General features: G+C 46.3%; 1 protein-coding gene across 3 annotated transcripts in view; it reads left to right on the plus strand.

Moving 5' to 3' along the window:
• VWC2L (von Willebrand factor C domain containing 2 like) overlaps positions 1-18,667 on the plus strand; it is a 158,586-nt gene that overhangs the window by 101,551 nt on the left and 38,368 nt on the right. Inside the window, exon 4 of one of the 3 annotated variants that reach the window (XM_005312151.5) lies at positions 2,233-5,610. The exons of 1 other annotated variant lie outside the window; for it this stretch is intronic. In XM_005312151.5, the coding sequence (XP_005312208.1) occupies positions 2,233-2,381 (149 nt within the window). In that variant the 3' untranslated portion in view covers positions 2,382-5,610. Of the gene's footprint in view, positions 1-2,232; positions 5,611-18,667 lie in introns of those variants that run through there. One more of the 3 variants, XM_065562149.1, reaches the window with a different exon arrangement.

Raw genomic sequence — 18,667 nt, forward strand, 5'->3', positions numbered from 1 at the left:
AGTCATTTCCTCCCCATCCATCATCTGGCTTGTCGGTTTAGACTGCACGCTTGTTTTGGACAGGGCCTGTTTCTTACTAATGTGTGTGAATAGCACCTACCACAGTGGAGCCCCAATAAAGCAGCTAGGGTGACCAAATGACCCGATTTTTATAGGGACAGTCCTGATTTTGGGGTCTTTTTCTTATATAGGCTCCTATTACCCCCACCCCCTGTCCTGATCTTTCACACGTGCTGTCTGGTCACCCAAAAAGCAGCTAGTCAATGTCAATTTGGGAGTTGTGTTGAATGGGAAAGAGCTATTGGTGATGACAGCTTGAGAACAATGACTATATTAACATTTCCACATACACCATGCCAATGGCATGAAATAAACTTTCAATGGACTCTTAACATTGGTATGGTAGGTAGACTTGAGTGCAGTTTTGAAATTCTGTCCCGTGAGAAATTCTGACACTTAAACATTTGGTTTTTGTCCTGATACAGGAGATGTGGCTCTCTTGGGAGCTTGAATCGGTGCCAGAACTCTAACTCCTGTAAGGCAATAGAACCACAATAAGAAAATGCAGTTTAATGTTTGGTTGAATTGATTCAAAAGGAAACATTTGGGGTCATTTCTGACAATGAAATATTCTAATTTGGGTTGAACCAACACAAAATAAAATATTTCACTTTGGCTTGCCCTGATGGAAAATCAATTTTTTTTTTTGGCAAAATCAGTATTTCAGGTTAAAAATAATAATTTGGCAGAAACCACATTTTCCATTAGAAAAATCACTCCATGGCCAATGCCTAACCAGCTCCAACTGTTAGTTAATACTAAAAGCCTGGAATGCAATTGAGCCTCCCCCTTTCACAGTCACTTATATACACGTTTGCAGATATGCATTTTTTTCTTGAAATGTAGATTTAAAATGCACTACGAGAGAGATAAACAAATACATATTGGAAAGAGCTGCTTTCCCTTAAAACAGTGCTAAGTTTCGTTTCGAGATCTGCTCTAGAGCTAGCCTGTGATTCATGTGCTTTGATGTTAAAATATTATTGCAAATTCACTCCAGGTAGTAGGAAAACAGATGCAAAAAAATGTGACTAGAAGACAGTTGATGTTACACTTGACCATAGTTTTGGGCAATACTGAATACATGTGACAATCAAATTTCCCAGATCAGTTTGGTTTAGCTAATTTAACTTCTACAATCAGCTCACCTGGTGATTGGGATAATGCAGCCGACAGTCCTCAAAGAGGCTAAAACTCTACAGCCCCTCACATCTCTGACTTTTCAGCATTGATTTTATTGAGATCTGAGGTTCCGTATTTCACAGTATAACGCTAGTGGGTGTGTATGCGGGAGAAGCATTGCATGTACATAACCAGCCGTGCCATGTTTTATTTGTTGGACCTTTATGAGCATGAGAAAACAAAAATCCTGCTGACTTCAGAAGCAACTTGGGTTTGAAATTGTCTAATAAAGATTTTTTTTTTAAGTCCAAGATCAGCAGATTAAAGGAATCCCCTTTACAAAATAAAATCTATAACCAAGCTTGTTTGGGAGACAAATCAATTATGGATGCTGTGAATTATTCATTGTTATCAGGGAACCAGCTTAGGATCCCAGGGACTGATTTTAAGGAGCTGGAGGGAGTTATAGTAGCCGCGGGTATAAATTGGCAGAGCTCCATTCACTTCACTGGAGCGCTGCCAATTTAGACCAGCTGAAGATTTAGTCCCAATATTTTTCTGCGGTCTTGCAGCCAGTCTAGGAGGAAGGGGACACTGCATTACCAATCAGCTGCTCAGGGGAAGCCTTTGACCGTGACCAAGTATCCAATGAATGGGGAGGGTCGTGAAGGAAGCTAAATGTTTGAAGCTTTGTTTTATGCTTGGAAACCAATTCAGCACTCTCAGGGCGTCTACAAAAACATTATTTAACTGCACAATGGGCACAATCCTCGCCCCATTGAAGTGAATGAGGGTTTTGCCATTGATTTCAATCGGGCCAGGATTTCCTGCCTGGTGCTAATGGACTATGGTGATGTGGGACTGCCTGGTGATTTGAAGGGATGGGGAGGAGTTGTACTTTGGGATGACTTCATCACACTCCCTGCTCATAACCGATTATCATGTGGTCTAACTCTCAAATCCACCATGTTTCCCGCTCCCCTGCTCTCCTTCCATACACACCCAGCCCCCATTTTAATTTATTTATTTATTTTGTATGTGTGTTTCCAGGTCCAAACTGCTTTGCAGGAACCACCATAATTCCGGCTGGCATGGAAGTGAAAGTGGATGCGTGTAACATCTGTCACTGTCACAACGGGGACTGGTGGAAGCCTGCTCAGTGTTCAAAACGCGAATGCCACGGCAAGCAGACTCTGTAGAGGCAAAATCCAGACCAATGACAAGTCTATTAAAAGACAAATGTAATGGCTTCTACACTGCACATGTTAAACCTCCTGCCAGCTGCAATAGGGTCACCAGCAAAACCTTTTAGGGTTAACAAAAGTGAATATTTTGCTAACAGGAAAGTTCTCTCACACACCGTATACAGAATATATATCCCGTAGCTAGATATCTAATCTGCTTTTGCTTGATGGGGACTCAGTAGCTGAGGTTTTGGAAGGGGAAATACCTGCAGAGGTTCCTTCACTCATACTTGTAGCTTATCTATCACTTCCTACAGTGTGAATTGCATTTTTGCTGTTGTGATTTTTTTTTTTTTTAGCATCTTCCTAAACTTTCTCACAGCCAGGGTCTTCTGGGTCATAAGGTTATGGGTTAAACAAGAATGAGTACTTTTTAAATGTTTAATGATGCTAAAATCATTAAAGCTAAAATAGAGATGGGAGATGGAGGGATGGATAGATGGAAGAAATCAATCTGGGCTGTAAACTGCAGAAAGGTCGGACCAGATGCACAGATAAAGAGGGATTGGCCACCCGCTAGGAATGCTCTGTCTGTGTTATGCTTTCTCCACCAAGTGGGGACAATCAAGTTGAAGAAATCTACACAATAATCACAACTGATGCATTAAAGCTGTCAATCAAATCACTAAATGATGCCGGACAACAGCAGTTGGTGGATGCAACTTCCTTGATACCGATGAACATGATGGGGAAACACGAACCAAAATAATTTGGAAAATGACACACACTACGTTTGCAGCCGAGGTTGAAAATGTGCCCCATTTGTCACCCGCCTCAATCAAGTTCTTTGCTTTGGACTGTTTGTAATCACTTCGGATACACGTACATTCCTGGTGTACGTGTGCTGCCTTACACCAGTGATTAGTTTGGCCCTTTGTGGCTTCTGCTAGCATAAACTGTTGGGTCAACATGCGCAGACCCACTGTGAATATGATCAGCATTGACATTAGCCCTCTGATTTGGTTTCAATATGCAGCTTCCCTGAGCTACGTCTGCATTTACCTTATCACTGTGCCACCACCACTCTGCGCCAAACCCTCGTCTCACTGAAGTCGATGGCGAAATTTCACTTGACCTCAGTGAGACCCAAGCTTTGGCCCACTGTTGCTATTGCAAGTGCAGATCTGAATGCATCTCTGACCAGCCCCCAGTGAAATTTCTGCAGCTGTTTTCTGGAGATTTTTTTTTATGAATTAAAATATGGGATGTGATTAAAAAATGTTAAAATCACAAAACTGCCCTGGAGCACCAGCAGAAATAGTGACATGGACAACTGGTTGTTCACAGAGCAAGCTAAACCTGTGCCCTTATTAACATACATGGTGTGAGCTGTGGCAGAGCGTGTTTTCCTGTCCTATGGACAGTGGACAAGATCTTGTTTCCTGAGAACACTCCTAATGAGCCCCTCACTTTCTCACCATCCCCCAAGGCCTGTGACCATGATGGCCAAGGAACCCATCTGTAAACCCCATTCCCAGGAGATGAGCATGCTCCTCGCACCTCTGACCCTCCTAGACCCTAGCAGCCCAAGAGCAAATGATCAAGTTTAAATGTCTGATCCCTACATGAAGCCCTGGGACTTTTCCCACTGACTTCAGTGATGGGCTACCAGTGAACTAGGCCTGCAAAGACATAGTTCCCACGATTTACAATCACACTTGTCATACAAGGCCAGACTATTAACTTCCTCTCCATGCGGAGTCATACCTTCCTCCTGGTGTAGCTCAATTGAAGCCAATGGGTCCACTCACGAAGTAAGGTGCTACTCAGCATGAGACAGAGGATCAGAACATCTCCCCCAGACATTACAAGTCTTCCCTCCTAATAGCAGTTATTTCCAGGAAGAGCCATTCCTAAAATGAACGTGGTGAGGAGTTGGCCCCTTAACTCCTTGAGTAAACTGGTTTCCTTGCGATACAAATAGCTTTGCCATCCTGCTGACCAGCAAGAGCCCCTTCTGCAGAGCACCGGTCTGCACCAAGGTTGGAACTTTGCTGTGGCAACCATTCATAGATAATATGCACTCTTGAATCATTCACGAGCATCCCTGCGTGATTTATTCATGCCCACACAAAGTAGAGGCAGTCCAGGCTTTCTGTGCACGGAGAGACATGGTTTCCTTTGCAGTAAGGTAGCCTAGTGCCAGCTTTGAAATTCACATTCATGGGAATAAAAAATAAATGATGTGGCTGGGGTGGAAACACAAAGCAAACCTTTAGTAGAGCCATGATGTATCCATTATTAAGAAGCTACAGTGTCCTTCTTGGGGGAACGAAAAGAGAACATGCAACTGGGACACCAAGATGTAATAATTCTGCATCAAAGGATAAGCACACCAAGAGCTATGGCAAGGACTTACTAGGGCAAAGGGTGTATACACTGAGAAGCCATCTTCAGAAAGCAGCTACCAACACTGCTGGAGGAGGGCAGCTCTGTGGTCTTTGTTAGCAGCCAGAGAGAGTCTTTTCCTGGTGTCTCACTGCAAGCTATTTACTTTCAGGCTTCGTAGCCCTGACACCTGTTTGTTTATCTTCCTGAAGATGTAACCCAATACTGTGACAGACCTCCTCAAAGCAGTGATACCACTTTACAGTTCTATTATAACCAGGTCACGGCTTTTGAACCATTGGTTGCTTTTTTATTTATGATATTTTGTTAAGACTTTGGACCCCAAAGCTGCTTTTATTAGAGTCCATGGCAAACTCTTGGGGATGGCTTCTCGGCGGCTTTAAATTAGCACAGTTCCTCTGAAATCACTGGAGCCATGTTGATGTAAACCAGCTGCGGCTCTGGCTCGCTTCGGCGTCAATGGTAGGAGAACCGGATCCTTTGTTTGCAACCAGTCTGTTGCCTCTGTATTCTTATTTTCTCCCCATTTGAGTTTTATTGCGGCCAGCTTCGCAGCTGCCGGAATTCAGCATGGCGCTGTTGAAGTCAGCTACGATTTATACCCGCTGAGAATGTGGCCCATGTACACTGCTACTGTTAAATAAGGGACCATCATATTTACTTGTAACCGGCTAGCTGTCAATGACTAGCCAATTTCAGAAAGCTCTGAACAACAGTGTGCCTGAAAAACAAATGGGACAAACCCCCCACACTTGACTGTAAAAATATGGGGTTCTAGCAACAATATTTGATGTGTAAAAAATATATTATTAAAAATTATTTTGTTAAATATAAAGTGTGTTAACCTGCAAAAAAAATGTTTTTGGTGTATTTTACTCTGCCACTCGTCCCCCAAAGTACATGTCCGCTCATCACGCTCCTCCAGTTCCAAATGAAACAGGACAGCCCAGTCTCAGGGATCTCCAGGGGGGCTTTGCTGGAGTAAAGCTGTGCAGACGAGACTGCAGGAGCTCGCCTGGTGGCTGTAAATAGCTGAGGAGATCCTAGATTCTGGCAGAGTAGGTTAAACCACCAGATCCTCAGCTGGTGTAAACTGGCACTGATGTTAATGGACTGACACTGATTTATACCAGCTGCGGCACTTTCCCGCAGCCTTTTCTTGAACATTCATTTATTTGTTACAAGATGGCTCCTGAACTTGTATGAGCTGTTGTGCCTTTGCCCAACTCTAGCCTACACACTTATGTCCCCAGGTGCAGCAAAGTTAGTATCTGGATCAGTGCATTGAAAGCCCAGTAACTCTAACAATAGGACGGCGAGTTACACAAGACACTAGCTTTGCTCCAGAGGTCTTGTACTGTGATAGCGAGAGCTTGACTGGTCCCAAAATGGTAATAGTCCTTGGCACTTCTCTAGTGACTACCAGCCAAGGATCTCGGAGCCCCTTAACAGACATTAATGGAAAATAATAAAATACCCAGCTCTTAAAATGCTTTCAAAGGAGGTCAATATCATGATCCCCATTTTACGGATGGGGAAACTGAGGCACAGAGGGGGCCACATGACTGCCGAAGGTCACACTGAAAAGTTACGGTAGTGCTGTGAACACCACCGTCCTGACCCTTGGTCCTTTCCTTTAACCCCTCTGCTATCACTCCCCTTGTGGTACCACTTTAAACTTGATGCCATCTAATCAGCGTAATAATTTGCTTTCAGTTCACAAAATCAATTTGATACCTACAGAGAGAGATTCACTGTTATTTACCCTAATTAGTAGTTACTCTAATTAATTACAGATTAATCACTGTAGTTAATGTTTGTACAGTGCTTGGAACATGCACAGCACTACACATGCAAAATATTATTAATTAAGCTAGACATATCTATATCCCAGGCTATGCTGGTTAATTGTTTTCTAAAGGCCAGACTCTCATACTACTACTTGCATTGAATCATCCCTTGTTCCGTGAGCAGTGCTATTGATTTCAGTGGGACACCTCGCACAGTAAAGAGCTGCTGGGTGTGAAAAAGGGCTGAAGGAACTGACCCTGTCTCTCGTCCCCAGCCAGTTTAGATGTGGATTGATAAACAATACAGGGACTTTTAATTTAGATTTTTGGAAAATCATTTTGCAGAGAGACCAGGTATTGTGGAAAAAATGGTGTTGCACTTTAAAAGGAGGAAATTAACAAGCTGCTGAATTTAGCAGTCAAGCCGTGCTCATACGAAAAAATGGATATTGCTGCAGGGAGATACAGTGAAACCCATCCATGCTTCTGATCACTTCCAAGAGGCAGTCACCCTCAGGACCTGCCAGTGAGCTACTCTCCTATACTAGGCTACCTGGGAGGGATAGCTCAGTAGTTTGTGCATTGGCCTGCTAAACCCAGGGTTGTGAGTTCAATCCTTGAGGGGGCCATTTAGGGATGTGGGGCAAAAATCTGTCAGGGACAGTACTTGGTCCTGCTGTGAAGACAGGGGACTGGACTTGACTTGATGACCTTTCAAGCTCCCTTCTAGCTCTATGAGATAGGTATGTACAAGGCTAAATACCTTTGAGGATATGGGCCCCTGTGAAAAGCAGGGCTGTGGGCAGCTTATTGGTGCTAACACACGGCCCACTCCAGAGGCTGCAGTTGTGTGCTCTATGCCTGCTCAATAGCCACCCTAACCCAAAACTGCCCAGCTGCCGCATGGAAAAGCCATCAATGAACCAGGAAGGCACTGAGAAAGTGCCCAAGGGGAAGTTTTGGGTTTGGGAGGCAGAATAAAGTAATACAAGGCCGGTGAGACTGACAGGGAAATAGCAAGGGAGGTAACCTAGGGCCAGGCAGAGACAGGCCATGTTAAGCAGCAGAGACACTTGAGGTAGGCTAATTGAGACTATGTAGCTTGTGGGCAAGACAGCTTTATTGTACTTTAGTTTACCCAGCAACGGACTTTGAAGCAGCGGACAAAGCCAACGTGCCCAGCGCTGTTCCGGTTTGGTAGCATGGAAACAAAGAGCTAGCTTAAAGCCCAGTGCCGTTGATATTGTTATCACAGGTGGCACCAGTTGTTGGTGTTACACCAAGTCTTCCAGGTTAGTGTTCTTAGTGTGAGAGCAAGTTTTGCCTCTTGGGAAGGCGTGATGTGTTAGTTTGGGGTACGCAGTTAAGAGGAAAGTATGGGAACAGCAGGAGAGTTTGCGTTATACCTTGGTTCTGATTAGAGTCAATATTTGAGACAGGGTTGCTCCATGGGAACCAGGCATTGTTGTTGGCCTGAGATGCTTGGAAGGCAGAATTGCCAGCATGCTATTTGACCACCTCATTCCAGGATTGGTAGAGAGTGTAAAGAAAGCCAGTTACACCTAGAACATATCCAGACCCCACATCTCTGAGTTCTCCTCCTGAGCGAAGCTGACCTGCAAGGCCCTGGACATCTGTCACTGCTCAGCAGAGAAGTAACACTGGTTTCACATTAGGCTACCGGGATCAGAAAAACAGATGACAATATCCTGGGTGAAATTAAGGCTTTTGTTCCACAGAACAGAATTGAAAGGATTTCTGTGGCGTGATTGTTAAATTACATAATGGACTGGCAAGAAAGCGCTTGTACATAGGCTGGACCTGAGTCGCATTTACACTGCGGCCCCTTTTCATGGTGTAGAGGAGCACAAGTGTAAATAAGAACCAGTCCTTCACTTATACATGTCTGAAGTGATTATATGCTAGACAGGCCCTGACATAACAAAATCAGGCCCAATTCTGTCAGAAGGGTGGTATTTTTCATCCATCCCTCATTTTATGTTGTTGGTGGGTTATTTTTCCCCTTTCTGGATTACTCCTGTTGTTCTATAGTGCCCGGTTGTTCTTCTGCCATTGTTAGTGTGGGAAGGGCTGCGCCAAGAGCTGGTGCCTACATCTAAAGGCTTTGGGCTCGTGCCCGTCTGTAGTAGCAGGGAGATCCATGGTCCAGGGCATTTACATATGTAAAAATACAAGGTGCTTTGAATTGTGGGTTGTTTCTCCAGTTTAAAAACAAACAAGAGGCAAATGGTGCATTCTAAGAAATAGGGTTCTTGGTCGCACCCATCTCATCTGGGACTAGAGTGTGTCTTGCACTACAGGCCTTCATAAGCTAGTACGCCCTCCCTTTACACACTAGCATGGGAGTAAGCCGGTGCCATGGGCTCCTTTACTCCACTCTGAGATGGGATAATGAGCAGGGAGTGGATGGGCAGAACCTTGGCCCTGCCCATCCAATGCACGGCCCAACGCAGCAGAGTCATCCTGGGGCTGTTGTAATGACTATTGGTATGAGGCCAGGTGCGGGGAGGAATTGTACCTTAGTGAGGTATCTAGAGTGACCAGACAGCAAGTGTAAAAAATCAGGACAGGGGGCGGGGGGTAATAGGAGCCTATATAAGGAAAAAAACCCAAAATCGGGACTGTCCCTATAACAATAAGGTTATCTTTGAGTCCTAATGCAGCACCTTTTGTTCAGGGCTGTGTCTAAAGGCACCATCTAGCCCTTTGTGGACACAGTTGTGCGTTATTCCTGTTATTCAATGGACATGGGCATTTGCTGTAGCGATACAAATTCTCTGTGTCACGCAATACAGCGCATGTTCACCACATAGACTAAAAATCCTTCTAATGTGTCTCGTGGTCAGGCTCATCTCACTTAAGGGACATGACCAATTACATGGCTGAATGACTAGTTGACACATACTTAGGCAGTCATCTGTTACAACAGCCATAGACATTCAGCCCTGCTGGCTGGCATTAATCTGCACCATGGACTGCCACCGCTTCACTTTGGCATTGCTTAGGAGTTTCTGTGAAAAGGGATTGTCATCCAATTGGTTTCTTGCTTGGATCCTCCAAAGCCCAGATATCTCCAACGCCGAGTAAGAAAGATATTGACTTGCTGCTAGAGCTCAACAGCTTTTACCTAGCTCCCCTTTCAGAACGCCCCATGGCTGGTATTGGGAGTCCAAAGGCAGGGTCATGCTCAGTAAACGGGAGCCCTATCTATTATGAAATACAGGTGAATGGAATGACTGCGTGCGTTCTCACACTGCAGGTCACAGTCAGTAGCTGCAAGGTAGGTTTGCACCAATGTAGAACTCTTGTCACGTGTGGAGAACCTCACCACCACAGTGAGACATTGGCCCAGAGCCTCAAAAGGTATTTAGGTGCCTAACTCCAGGCACTTAAATACCTTTAAGGAACTGTGCCATTGTTCCTCAGACTTCCTCATCAGCAAGAGTGGTGCAGTCACTGACAGCCCTTAAGTCTTGGATTCAAAGAGTACCCATGGAAAGCCGGTGGGAATTGCATGCTTAATTCCCTTACACTCATTCGAAAATCCCAGGCTAAGTGTCTGCTCCCATATGGAGCTGCATAGTGAGGTGGCCATGGGCCTGCCTCTTGCCCCTCTCTTTTTGAGTGAACAGGGAGCAGTGCTTGAGGGGATACACGCTGGGGAGGATCTCAGGATCTGTTCACAAACTGTCCCTAGCTGATTAGCCACAAAATCCTTCATCACTAGTTAGTAGGTATTTTGCACAGTATTGTACAGTAGTCTATCTGCCACTCTTTTCTCTGAGCAGTTTCAATACTATAGCGGCACAGCACAAAAGGATACACCTGCAGTCATCTCAGCAATGCAGAGCGTGACCAGCTCATGTTAACATCCCTGTCCAGCTAAATGTTTGAATAGCCATGGAAAAGGAGCGTATTCCAGTACCTTCAGAGAAGGTAGTGCAGCCTAACGGATAGGCTAGTCATAAGGCCTGGATTCTGGGCCCAGCACTGCTAATGAACTACTGAGACAAGGTGAGTGGACCAACTTCTGTTTGTGTGAGAGAGAGACAAGCTTAATCACCTTGAGGTAAGTGGGGAAATGGGATCCTGGGAGGAAGCACAAGCAGGAGAGCGCAAGAGGGGAGGACTCCTGTCTCATGCTGAGAAAGAGGGACGATCGATGAGTTATCTTAAGTGCCTATACACAAATGCAAGAAGCCTGGGAAACAAGCAGGGAGAACTGGAAGTCCTGGCACAGTCAGGGAACTATGATGTGATTGGAATAACAGAGACTTGGTGGGATAACTCACATGACTGGAGTACTGTCATGGATGGATATAAACTGTTCAGGAAGGACAGGCAGGGCAGAAAAGGTGGGGGAGTTGCGTTGTATGTAAGAGAGGAGTATGACTGCTCAGAGCTCCGGTATGAAACTGCAGAAAAACCTGAGAGTCTCTGGATAAAGTTGAGAAGTGTGAGCAACAAGGGTGATGTCGTGGTTGGAGTCTGCTATAGACCACCAGACCAGGGGGATGAGGTGGACGAGGCTTTCTTCTGGCAACTAGCAGAAGTTGCTAGATCGCAGGCCCTGGTTCTCATGGGAGACTTTAATCACCCTGATATCTGCTGGGAGAGCAATACAGCGGTGCACAGGCAATCCAGGAAATTTTTGGATAGTGTGGGGGACAATTTCCTGGTGCAAGTGCTGGAGGAACCAACTAGGGGCAAAGCTTTTCTTGACCTGCTACTCACAAACAGGGAAGAACTAGTAGGGGAAGCAAAAGTGGATGGGAACCTAGGAGGCAGTGACCATGAGATGGTCGAGTTCAGGATCCTGACAAAAGGAAGAAAGGAGAGCAGCAGAATACGGACCCTGGACTTCAGAAAAGCAGACTTTGACTCCCTCAGGGAACAGATGGGCAGGATCCCCTGGGAGAATAACATGAAGGGCAAAGGGGTCCAGGAGTGCTGGCTGTATTTTAAAGAATCCTTATTGAGGTTGCAGGAACAAACCATCCCGATGTGTAGAAAGAATAGTAAATATGGCAGGCGACCAGCTTGGCTAAACAGTGAAATCCTTGCTGATCTGAAACGCAAAAAAGAAGCTTACAAGAAGTGGAAGATTGGACAAATGACCAGGGAGGAGTATAAAAATATTGCTCAGGCGTGCAGGAGTGAAATCAGGAAGGCCAAATCACACTTGGAGTTGCAGTTAGCAAGAGATGTTAAGAGTAACAAGAAGGGTTTCTTCAGGTATGTTAGCAACAAGAAGAAAATCAAGGAAAGTGTGGGCCCCTTACTGAATGAGGGAGGCAACCTAGTGACCGAGGATGTGGAAAAAGCTAATGTACTCAATGATTTTTTTGCCTCTGTCTTCACGCACAAGGTCAGCTCCCAGATTGCTGCACTGGGCAGTACAGCATGGGGAGAAGGTGACCAACCCTCTGTGGAGAAAGAAGTGGTTCGGGACTATTTAGAAAAACTGGACGTGCACAAGTCCATGGGGCCGGATGCGCTGCATCCGAGGGTGCTAAAGGAGTTGGCGGGTGAGATTGCAGAGCCATTAGCCATTATTTTTGAAAACTCATGGCGATCGGGGGAGGTCCCAGATGACTGGAAAAAGGCTAATGTAGTGCCCATCTTTAAAAAAGGGAAGAAGGAGGATCCGGGGAACTACAGGCCAGTCAGCCTCACCTCAGTCCCTGGAAAAATCATGGAGCAGGTCCTCAAGGAATCAATTATGAAACATTTAGAGGAGAGGAAAGTGATCAGGAACAGTCAGCATGGATTCACGAAGGGGAAGTCGTGCCTGACTAACCTAATTGCCTTCTATGATGAGATAACTGGCTCTGTGGATGAGGGGAAAGCAGTGGATGTGTTATTCCTTGACTTTAGCAAAGCTTTTGATACGGTCTCCCACAGTATTCTTGCCGCCAAGTTAAAGAAGTATGGGCTGGATGAATGGACTGTAAGGTGGATAGAAAGCTGGCTAGATCGTCGGGCTCAACGGGTAGTGATCAATGGCTCCATGTCTAGTTGGCAGCCAGTTTCAAGCGGAGTGCCCCAAGGGTCGGTCCTGGGGCCGGTTTTGTTTAATATCTTTATTAATGATCTGGAGGATGGTGTGGACTGCACTCTCAGCAAGTTTGCAGATGACACTAAACTAGGAGGCGTGGTAGATACACTAGAGGGTAGGGATCGGATACAGAGGGACCTAGACAAATTAGAGGATTGGGCCGAAAAAAACCTGATGAGGTTCAACAAGGACAAGTGCAGAGTCCTGCACTTAGGACGGAAGAATCCCATGCACTGCTACAGACTAGGGACCGAATGGCTAGGTAGCAGTTCTGCAGAAAAGGACCTAGGGGTCACAGTGGACGAGAAGCTGGATATGAGTCAACAGTGTGCTCTTGTTGCCAAGAAGGCTAACGGCATTTTGGGCTGTATAAGTAGGGGCATTGCCAGCAGATCGAGGGACGTGATCGTTCCCCTTTATTCGACATTGGTGAGGCCTCATCTGGAATACTGTGTCCAGTTTTGGGCCCCACACTACAAGAAGGTTGTGGAAAACTTGGAAAGAGTCCAGTGGAGGGCAACAAAAATGATTAGGGGTCTGGAGCACATGACTTATGAGGAGAGGCTGAGGGAACTGGGATTGTTTAGTCTCCAGAAGAGAAGAATGAGGGGGGATTTGATAGCAGCCTTCAACTACCTGAAGGGGGGTTCCAAAGAGGATGGAGCTCGGCTATTCTCAGTGGTGGCAGATGACAGAACAAGGAGCAATGGTCTCAAGTTGCAGTGGGGGAGGTCCAGGTTGGATATCAGGAAAAACTATTTCACTAGGAGGGTGGTGAAACACTGTAATGCGTTACCTAGGGAGGTGGTGGAGTCTCCTTCCTTGGAGGTTTTTAAGGCCCGGCTTGACAAAGCCCTGGCTGGGATGATTTAGCTGGGAATTGATCCTGCTTTGAGCAGGGGGTTGGACTAGATGACCTCTTGAGGTCCCTTCCAACTCTGATATTCTATGATTCTATGATTCTATGATTACTTCCCCCACCTTGTCGCTCTACTATCCTGGAACCGACATGGCTACACCCACACTGCATAATGACCTACTGAGTCACCTTGTGCAAGTCACCGGGTCATACCTCTGTGTTCCCACCCCTCTATTGTCTGGCTCAGCTACCCAGGCCCCAGTTCAGGAACACACTTGAGCACATGATTAAAGTTAAGCGCATGGTTAAAATACAGTCTTGACTAGGGATGCTCTCCTGAATCGGGGCCTAGATTGCAAGCTCTTTAGGGCAGGGACTGTCTCTCAATATGTGTTTGTACAGCACCTTGATCTGGGTTAGACGCTAGCGTAATACAAATAGGGGGAGATTTTCAGAAGCACCTAAGGGTTTTAGGAGCACAGACGCCATTGAGTCCTCCCCCATAATAAATGCTAATAATAATGTAGTCCACAGTGAGTTTTATTAACGATTTTCCAGGACAGAAAGAGTTAAACTGTGATTTTTACCTTCCAGTGAGCTGTCTAGTCTCTCCATTTGTATATTTCCAAAGATAAGCACACACGTCTCAATGTATTTATTTATTTTAATATTTTGTGGTTCTCTTCCCCTTTTAATTAATCACAGCCCTGGGCCAGGCAGATCCATTAACTACTCTTAGGCCTTTCAGAGATATAGTTGCAGATGCAATTTAATTTCTTGACCCATGATCGATAGCAATTAATAGCATCTCTTCAATCTTGTTGAAAGATTCATGTGGGGCTCCCAGCATCTGCCATCTCAAGAGAAAGGTGTCTGAGACATGTTATTAGATCCAGGAGCACGGCCCGGTCTTTCTCCTCTAAAGCTGACATGCATGGCTCAATTTTTTAGTGCCTGATTTTCAGTGAGTTTTCTGCACCTGCAATTGTGCCTTGCTATGAGCTGTGTATGTCCATAAACCCAAGGGGGAGAGGTATCTCTAATGTGAATGCAGGGATGTTCCAGTGGGAGGTCTGGGGATCTGGAGCCCTTTAGGAGCTGGCATAGTCAGCAGATGCTGCTCAGATCCATCTAGCAGCTGTGGAGAGGCTGGATTGTAGCCCTAAGATCCAGCATGCCCAAGGGCCAGTGCAGGAACTCGAGTGTCACTCTCAGTCTGGTCTCTGGTTCCCCCTTGCTCCAGAGGGGCAGCACTTGCCTGCCCTCTTATTGTCACCGACTACTGCCCTTTCTGAACGGGCTCCAGTGTGCAGGCTAGTGGAGCCAGCGCTCTGCCCACCCCTCTCCCACTTGTGCGAAGCCCTCCTCTCGGCCCTGTGGATCCAGGGCTGTGACCAGCCCCATGCAGTGGGGCCAGGGGGTTCAGACAGCTCCCTCCCCTGCATGGCAGAGCAGCCAGGTTCATGATTAAAAGATGGCAGCGAGCCAGGTTCAGAACTGGCAGCAAGGGATCAACTCCTCTTAATGCCTGTTACAGCGTCGGTCTCATAACTGCTCTGGGAAGAGTTGAGGGGATAGAGGGGGAACACCAGGGGCTGAGCGGATGGAAGGGCAGCATGGGGGCATTGAGGGGACACACGGGGAGTGCAGAGGGGAGAGAGGTAGGAAGGAGCTGAGTGGAGAGAGAAGAGAGCACAGGGTGAGCTGAGGGGATAGAGGGGGAACACCAGGGGAACTGAGGGATGGAGCCAGTGCTGAGGGGGTGGAAGGGCAGCATGGGGGCGTTGAGGGGACACACGGGGAGTGCAGAGGGGAGAGAGGTAGGAAGGAGCTGAGTGGAGAGAGAAGAGAGCACAGGGTGAACTGAGGGGATAGAGGGAAGTGGGGGGAGTTGGTGGAAAGCATAGGACATTGCTTGGGAAAATGAAAAGAGAGACAAAGGTGGTAAAAATGGAGCTGAGGACAGAGAAAGGAGAGATTAACAAAGGAGGGGGGGTTGTGGGAGAGAGAGAGAGACAGACGGTGGGGGAGGGTGTGTGGGAGATAAGTAGGATCTTTACAGAAAAAAAATGATTTTTTCATAAGGTTGATAAGTAGAGAAAATGAGTCTGAGGGAAAACATGACCACTGAGAAATTGCAGCAAAGTCACACAGGGACCTAGGTGATAGGAAGAGCGACAGGGAAACCCCACAGGGAGCTGATCAGTTATTGCTTTCTTAATTTAAATACAGTTTGCTTTATTCAAACTTTTCTAGCTGTAACGGGCTCCGGTTTCCTGTCCCCCGAATTGGTGTGTGCATACATCTGCTCTCGCCTCTTTAATGAGAACACCTCGCATCTCCTTCAGTCCCAGGGGCTTTGCCTCACAGTATTGTCTGTTTTCAGAGCCTTATTAATATGTGGTTATCTAGAATTTGAGATTATTTTCCCCACACTCCTGTGGAAATCCATCTCTGCTTTGTATCACCTGCAAAGCATTATGAGGCATATTTCATCCTCGTATAACAGCATTAGAGAGGCACTTATTGAAGCAGGCTAAGACTGGAACAAATTGGAGTTGCAACTCCCTCCATCCTTCCCTCAGCCACCACCAACCGCTATCAGCACCCAGACTGCTGATTATCAATGCCCCTGAGTCAGCAGCGTGTAATTGCTTCAATGGCACATAATGACTTGAGTTCCATTTTACTTGACCTTCTTGAGGATCGAGCTGTCGGCCCAATCAGCAGGGAGGCCAGAGCCACTGCAGTGAAAGCTATTCAGCGATGTGTCTGAAAAACATAATAAAGCAACATGTATGCGCACAAAGAGCAAAGTCTCACTATGTACCTTCCATCCACCAGATAGCATGAAAGACTATAGTTCCATTTACTGCTCGTTAAAGGGAAAAGACAAAAATACATACAATCAAGGAGAGACAAGGTGGGGGAGGTAATATCTTTTATTGGACCAACTTCTGTTGGTGAGAGAGAGACAAGCTTTTCAACTCACCAACAGACATTGGGCCAATCAAAAATATTACTTCACCCACATTGTCTCTCTAATATCCTTGGACCAACACGGCTACAACAATCCTACATACTACAGTCATACTCAGTTAAACCAGCCTGCCTTGCAAGGCACCGAAGGCTAGCACCCCCCTGACCCCCCTCCCCCAAAAACCCCCAAGGAGATACAGTATATCACGATTCTGATGTCATGAAGCTAAGTGCCTATAGTGTCTTGTTTAAAAGCTACAGCATATTCATCCATTTACCAGATTAGATAGATAGATAGATGGGGTGGATGGGGATAGATAGATAGATAGATAGATAGATAGATAGATAGATAACAAAAACCTTAAAAGAGTCTAGTCTGGGACTCAGAAAACCCCGAGGGTAGGTGTTCGGTGCTTGCCAAAAATCAGGCTCCTCTAAAGGCATCCAAAAATTGCAGCACCAACAAATAATGCAGTTCATGCCATCTGCCACCACTGCTTATCAGTGTCCTATAGATAGCGGTGAGTGGCACAGTAGTTGCTGGAGTCAGCGTATACTCACTCTTGCCATCTCTGCTTGCTCGCCAGTGGATTCCTGAGGTGTTAATAACAGATAATGGCCCTCAGTTCATGAGAGGCTCATTTTGGCACTGCTCTTTCATAGGTCAGTTCAGCCACAGCCTGCTGATCCCTGACTATACACAGATGGGTTAGCAGCCAAGACAGAACCAATAACAAACAGGTAAATAAAGGGGAAATTGTGGAGGTTCCCAATTTGTGGTGCGCATACCACCGGTTGTCCATGAGCTTGTTGGAAGTGGGACACTAAAAACTCTTTTTAAAAATAACCCACACCCTGTCCAGTTGTCACACACACTGCAGCACACTAGAAAGGCCCATGACCCACAATGCATTCTCCTGATTGCTTTCAGCCGTAACAGCCGCTGACCATGCTGGCAGAGCAGAGGTACTTAGTGGTGTGCGCTACACAGTGGCTGCGCAGACGGATGCTGTACTCACCTCGGGCATGCAGCTTGGTGGCTTTCTGCTAGGCCCAGCCTTACTCAGTTCGAGCTACTGAGGTGAACGGGCAAAACACACCCAGCTCTCCTCTCGTCCGGAACAGGGCTGGCTCTGAGCAGCCACATGGAGCCCTGAGCTCAGAGAGTCCCCACACAGGAAGCTGCTGCAGGGGACGCATGGGGAAAAATTCCCTCCTATCGCTGCAGGAAAGTTGAGGGGTGGTGATGCTTGCTCAGGTGCATAAAAAGCCTAGGCTCAGGAGAGTCACCTGACTTTTCAGCTGCTGGACGCAATTTGAGCCTGCGCCTAGCAGAGAGCAGTTCACCCAGTATTGCAGACAGCCCTGCTTGGGAGGGAGCCGCTGAGGCGTAACATGCTGCCAGACACCCAGCCAAGTCTTTCCCACCTCCACCCTTCTTTAAGCCCCCCACCCTGAAATACATGCACATCCCCTACCAGAACGTTGTGAGGAGGTTGTGAAGGCTAGGACTATAACAGCATTTAAAAGAGAACTGGATAAATTCATGGAGGTTAAGTCCATTAATGGTTATTAGCCAGGATGGATAAGGAATGGTGTCCCTAGCCTCTGTTTGTCAGAGGGTGGAGATGGATGGCAGGAGAGAGATCACTTGATCATTACCTGTTAGGTTCACTCCCTCTGGGGCACCTGGCATTGGCCACTGTTGGTAGACAGGATACTGGGCTAGATGGACTTTTGGTCTGACCCAGCACGGCCGTTCTTATGTTCTTAAACGCCTGCCTTTTATATAAACACAGCCCTCCACCAGAACCCCACCCTCCTGCCCTGTCACACACGTGTTCCCTTCTCATTAACTCTACATTTTGTTTTCCCCATCAGCTACTCAAAACACTTTGTATTTTGCTTGATTGAAATTTGATAAAAGGGAAGCTAAGTGAACTGTGGCTCATCAGTGTTCAACAAAGAGCCAGCTCAGAATGAACAGGAGCTGCACACTTTCATTAGACATGTTTAAAAGCGGCAGAATGTAGTTCATCGACAGGCACCCAAACGTATCAATGTCATTGTGCGACATAGTGAATTGTTCCTGGTAATTTGTGTATCAGGAACGCCAAGTAATAATGGCTGCTTCACTGTGTTTCTTTTTGATGCACTGTCTAAATACCTGCGCGGTTTAATGTTA

Source organism: Chrysemys picta, chromosome 11, assembly GCF_011386835.1.
Source record: "Chrysemys picta bellii isolate R12L10 chromosome 11, ASM1138683v2, whole genome shotgun sequence".
Taxonomy (NCBI): domain Eukaryota; kingdom Metazoa; phylum Chordata; order Testudines; family Emydidae; genus Chrysemys; species Chrysemys picta.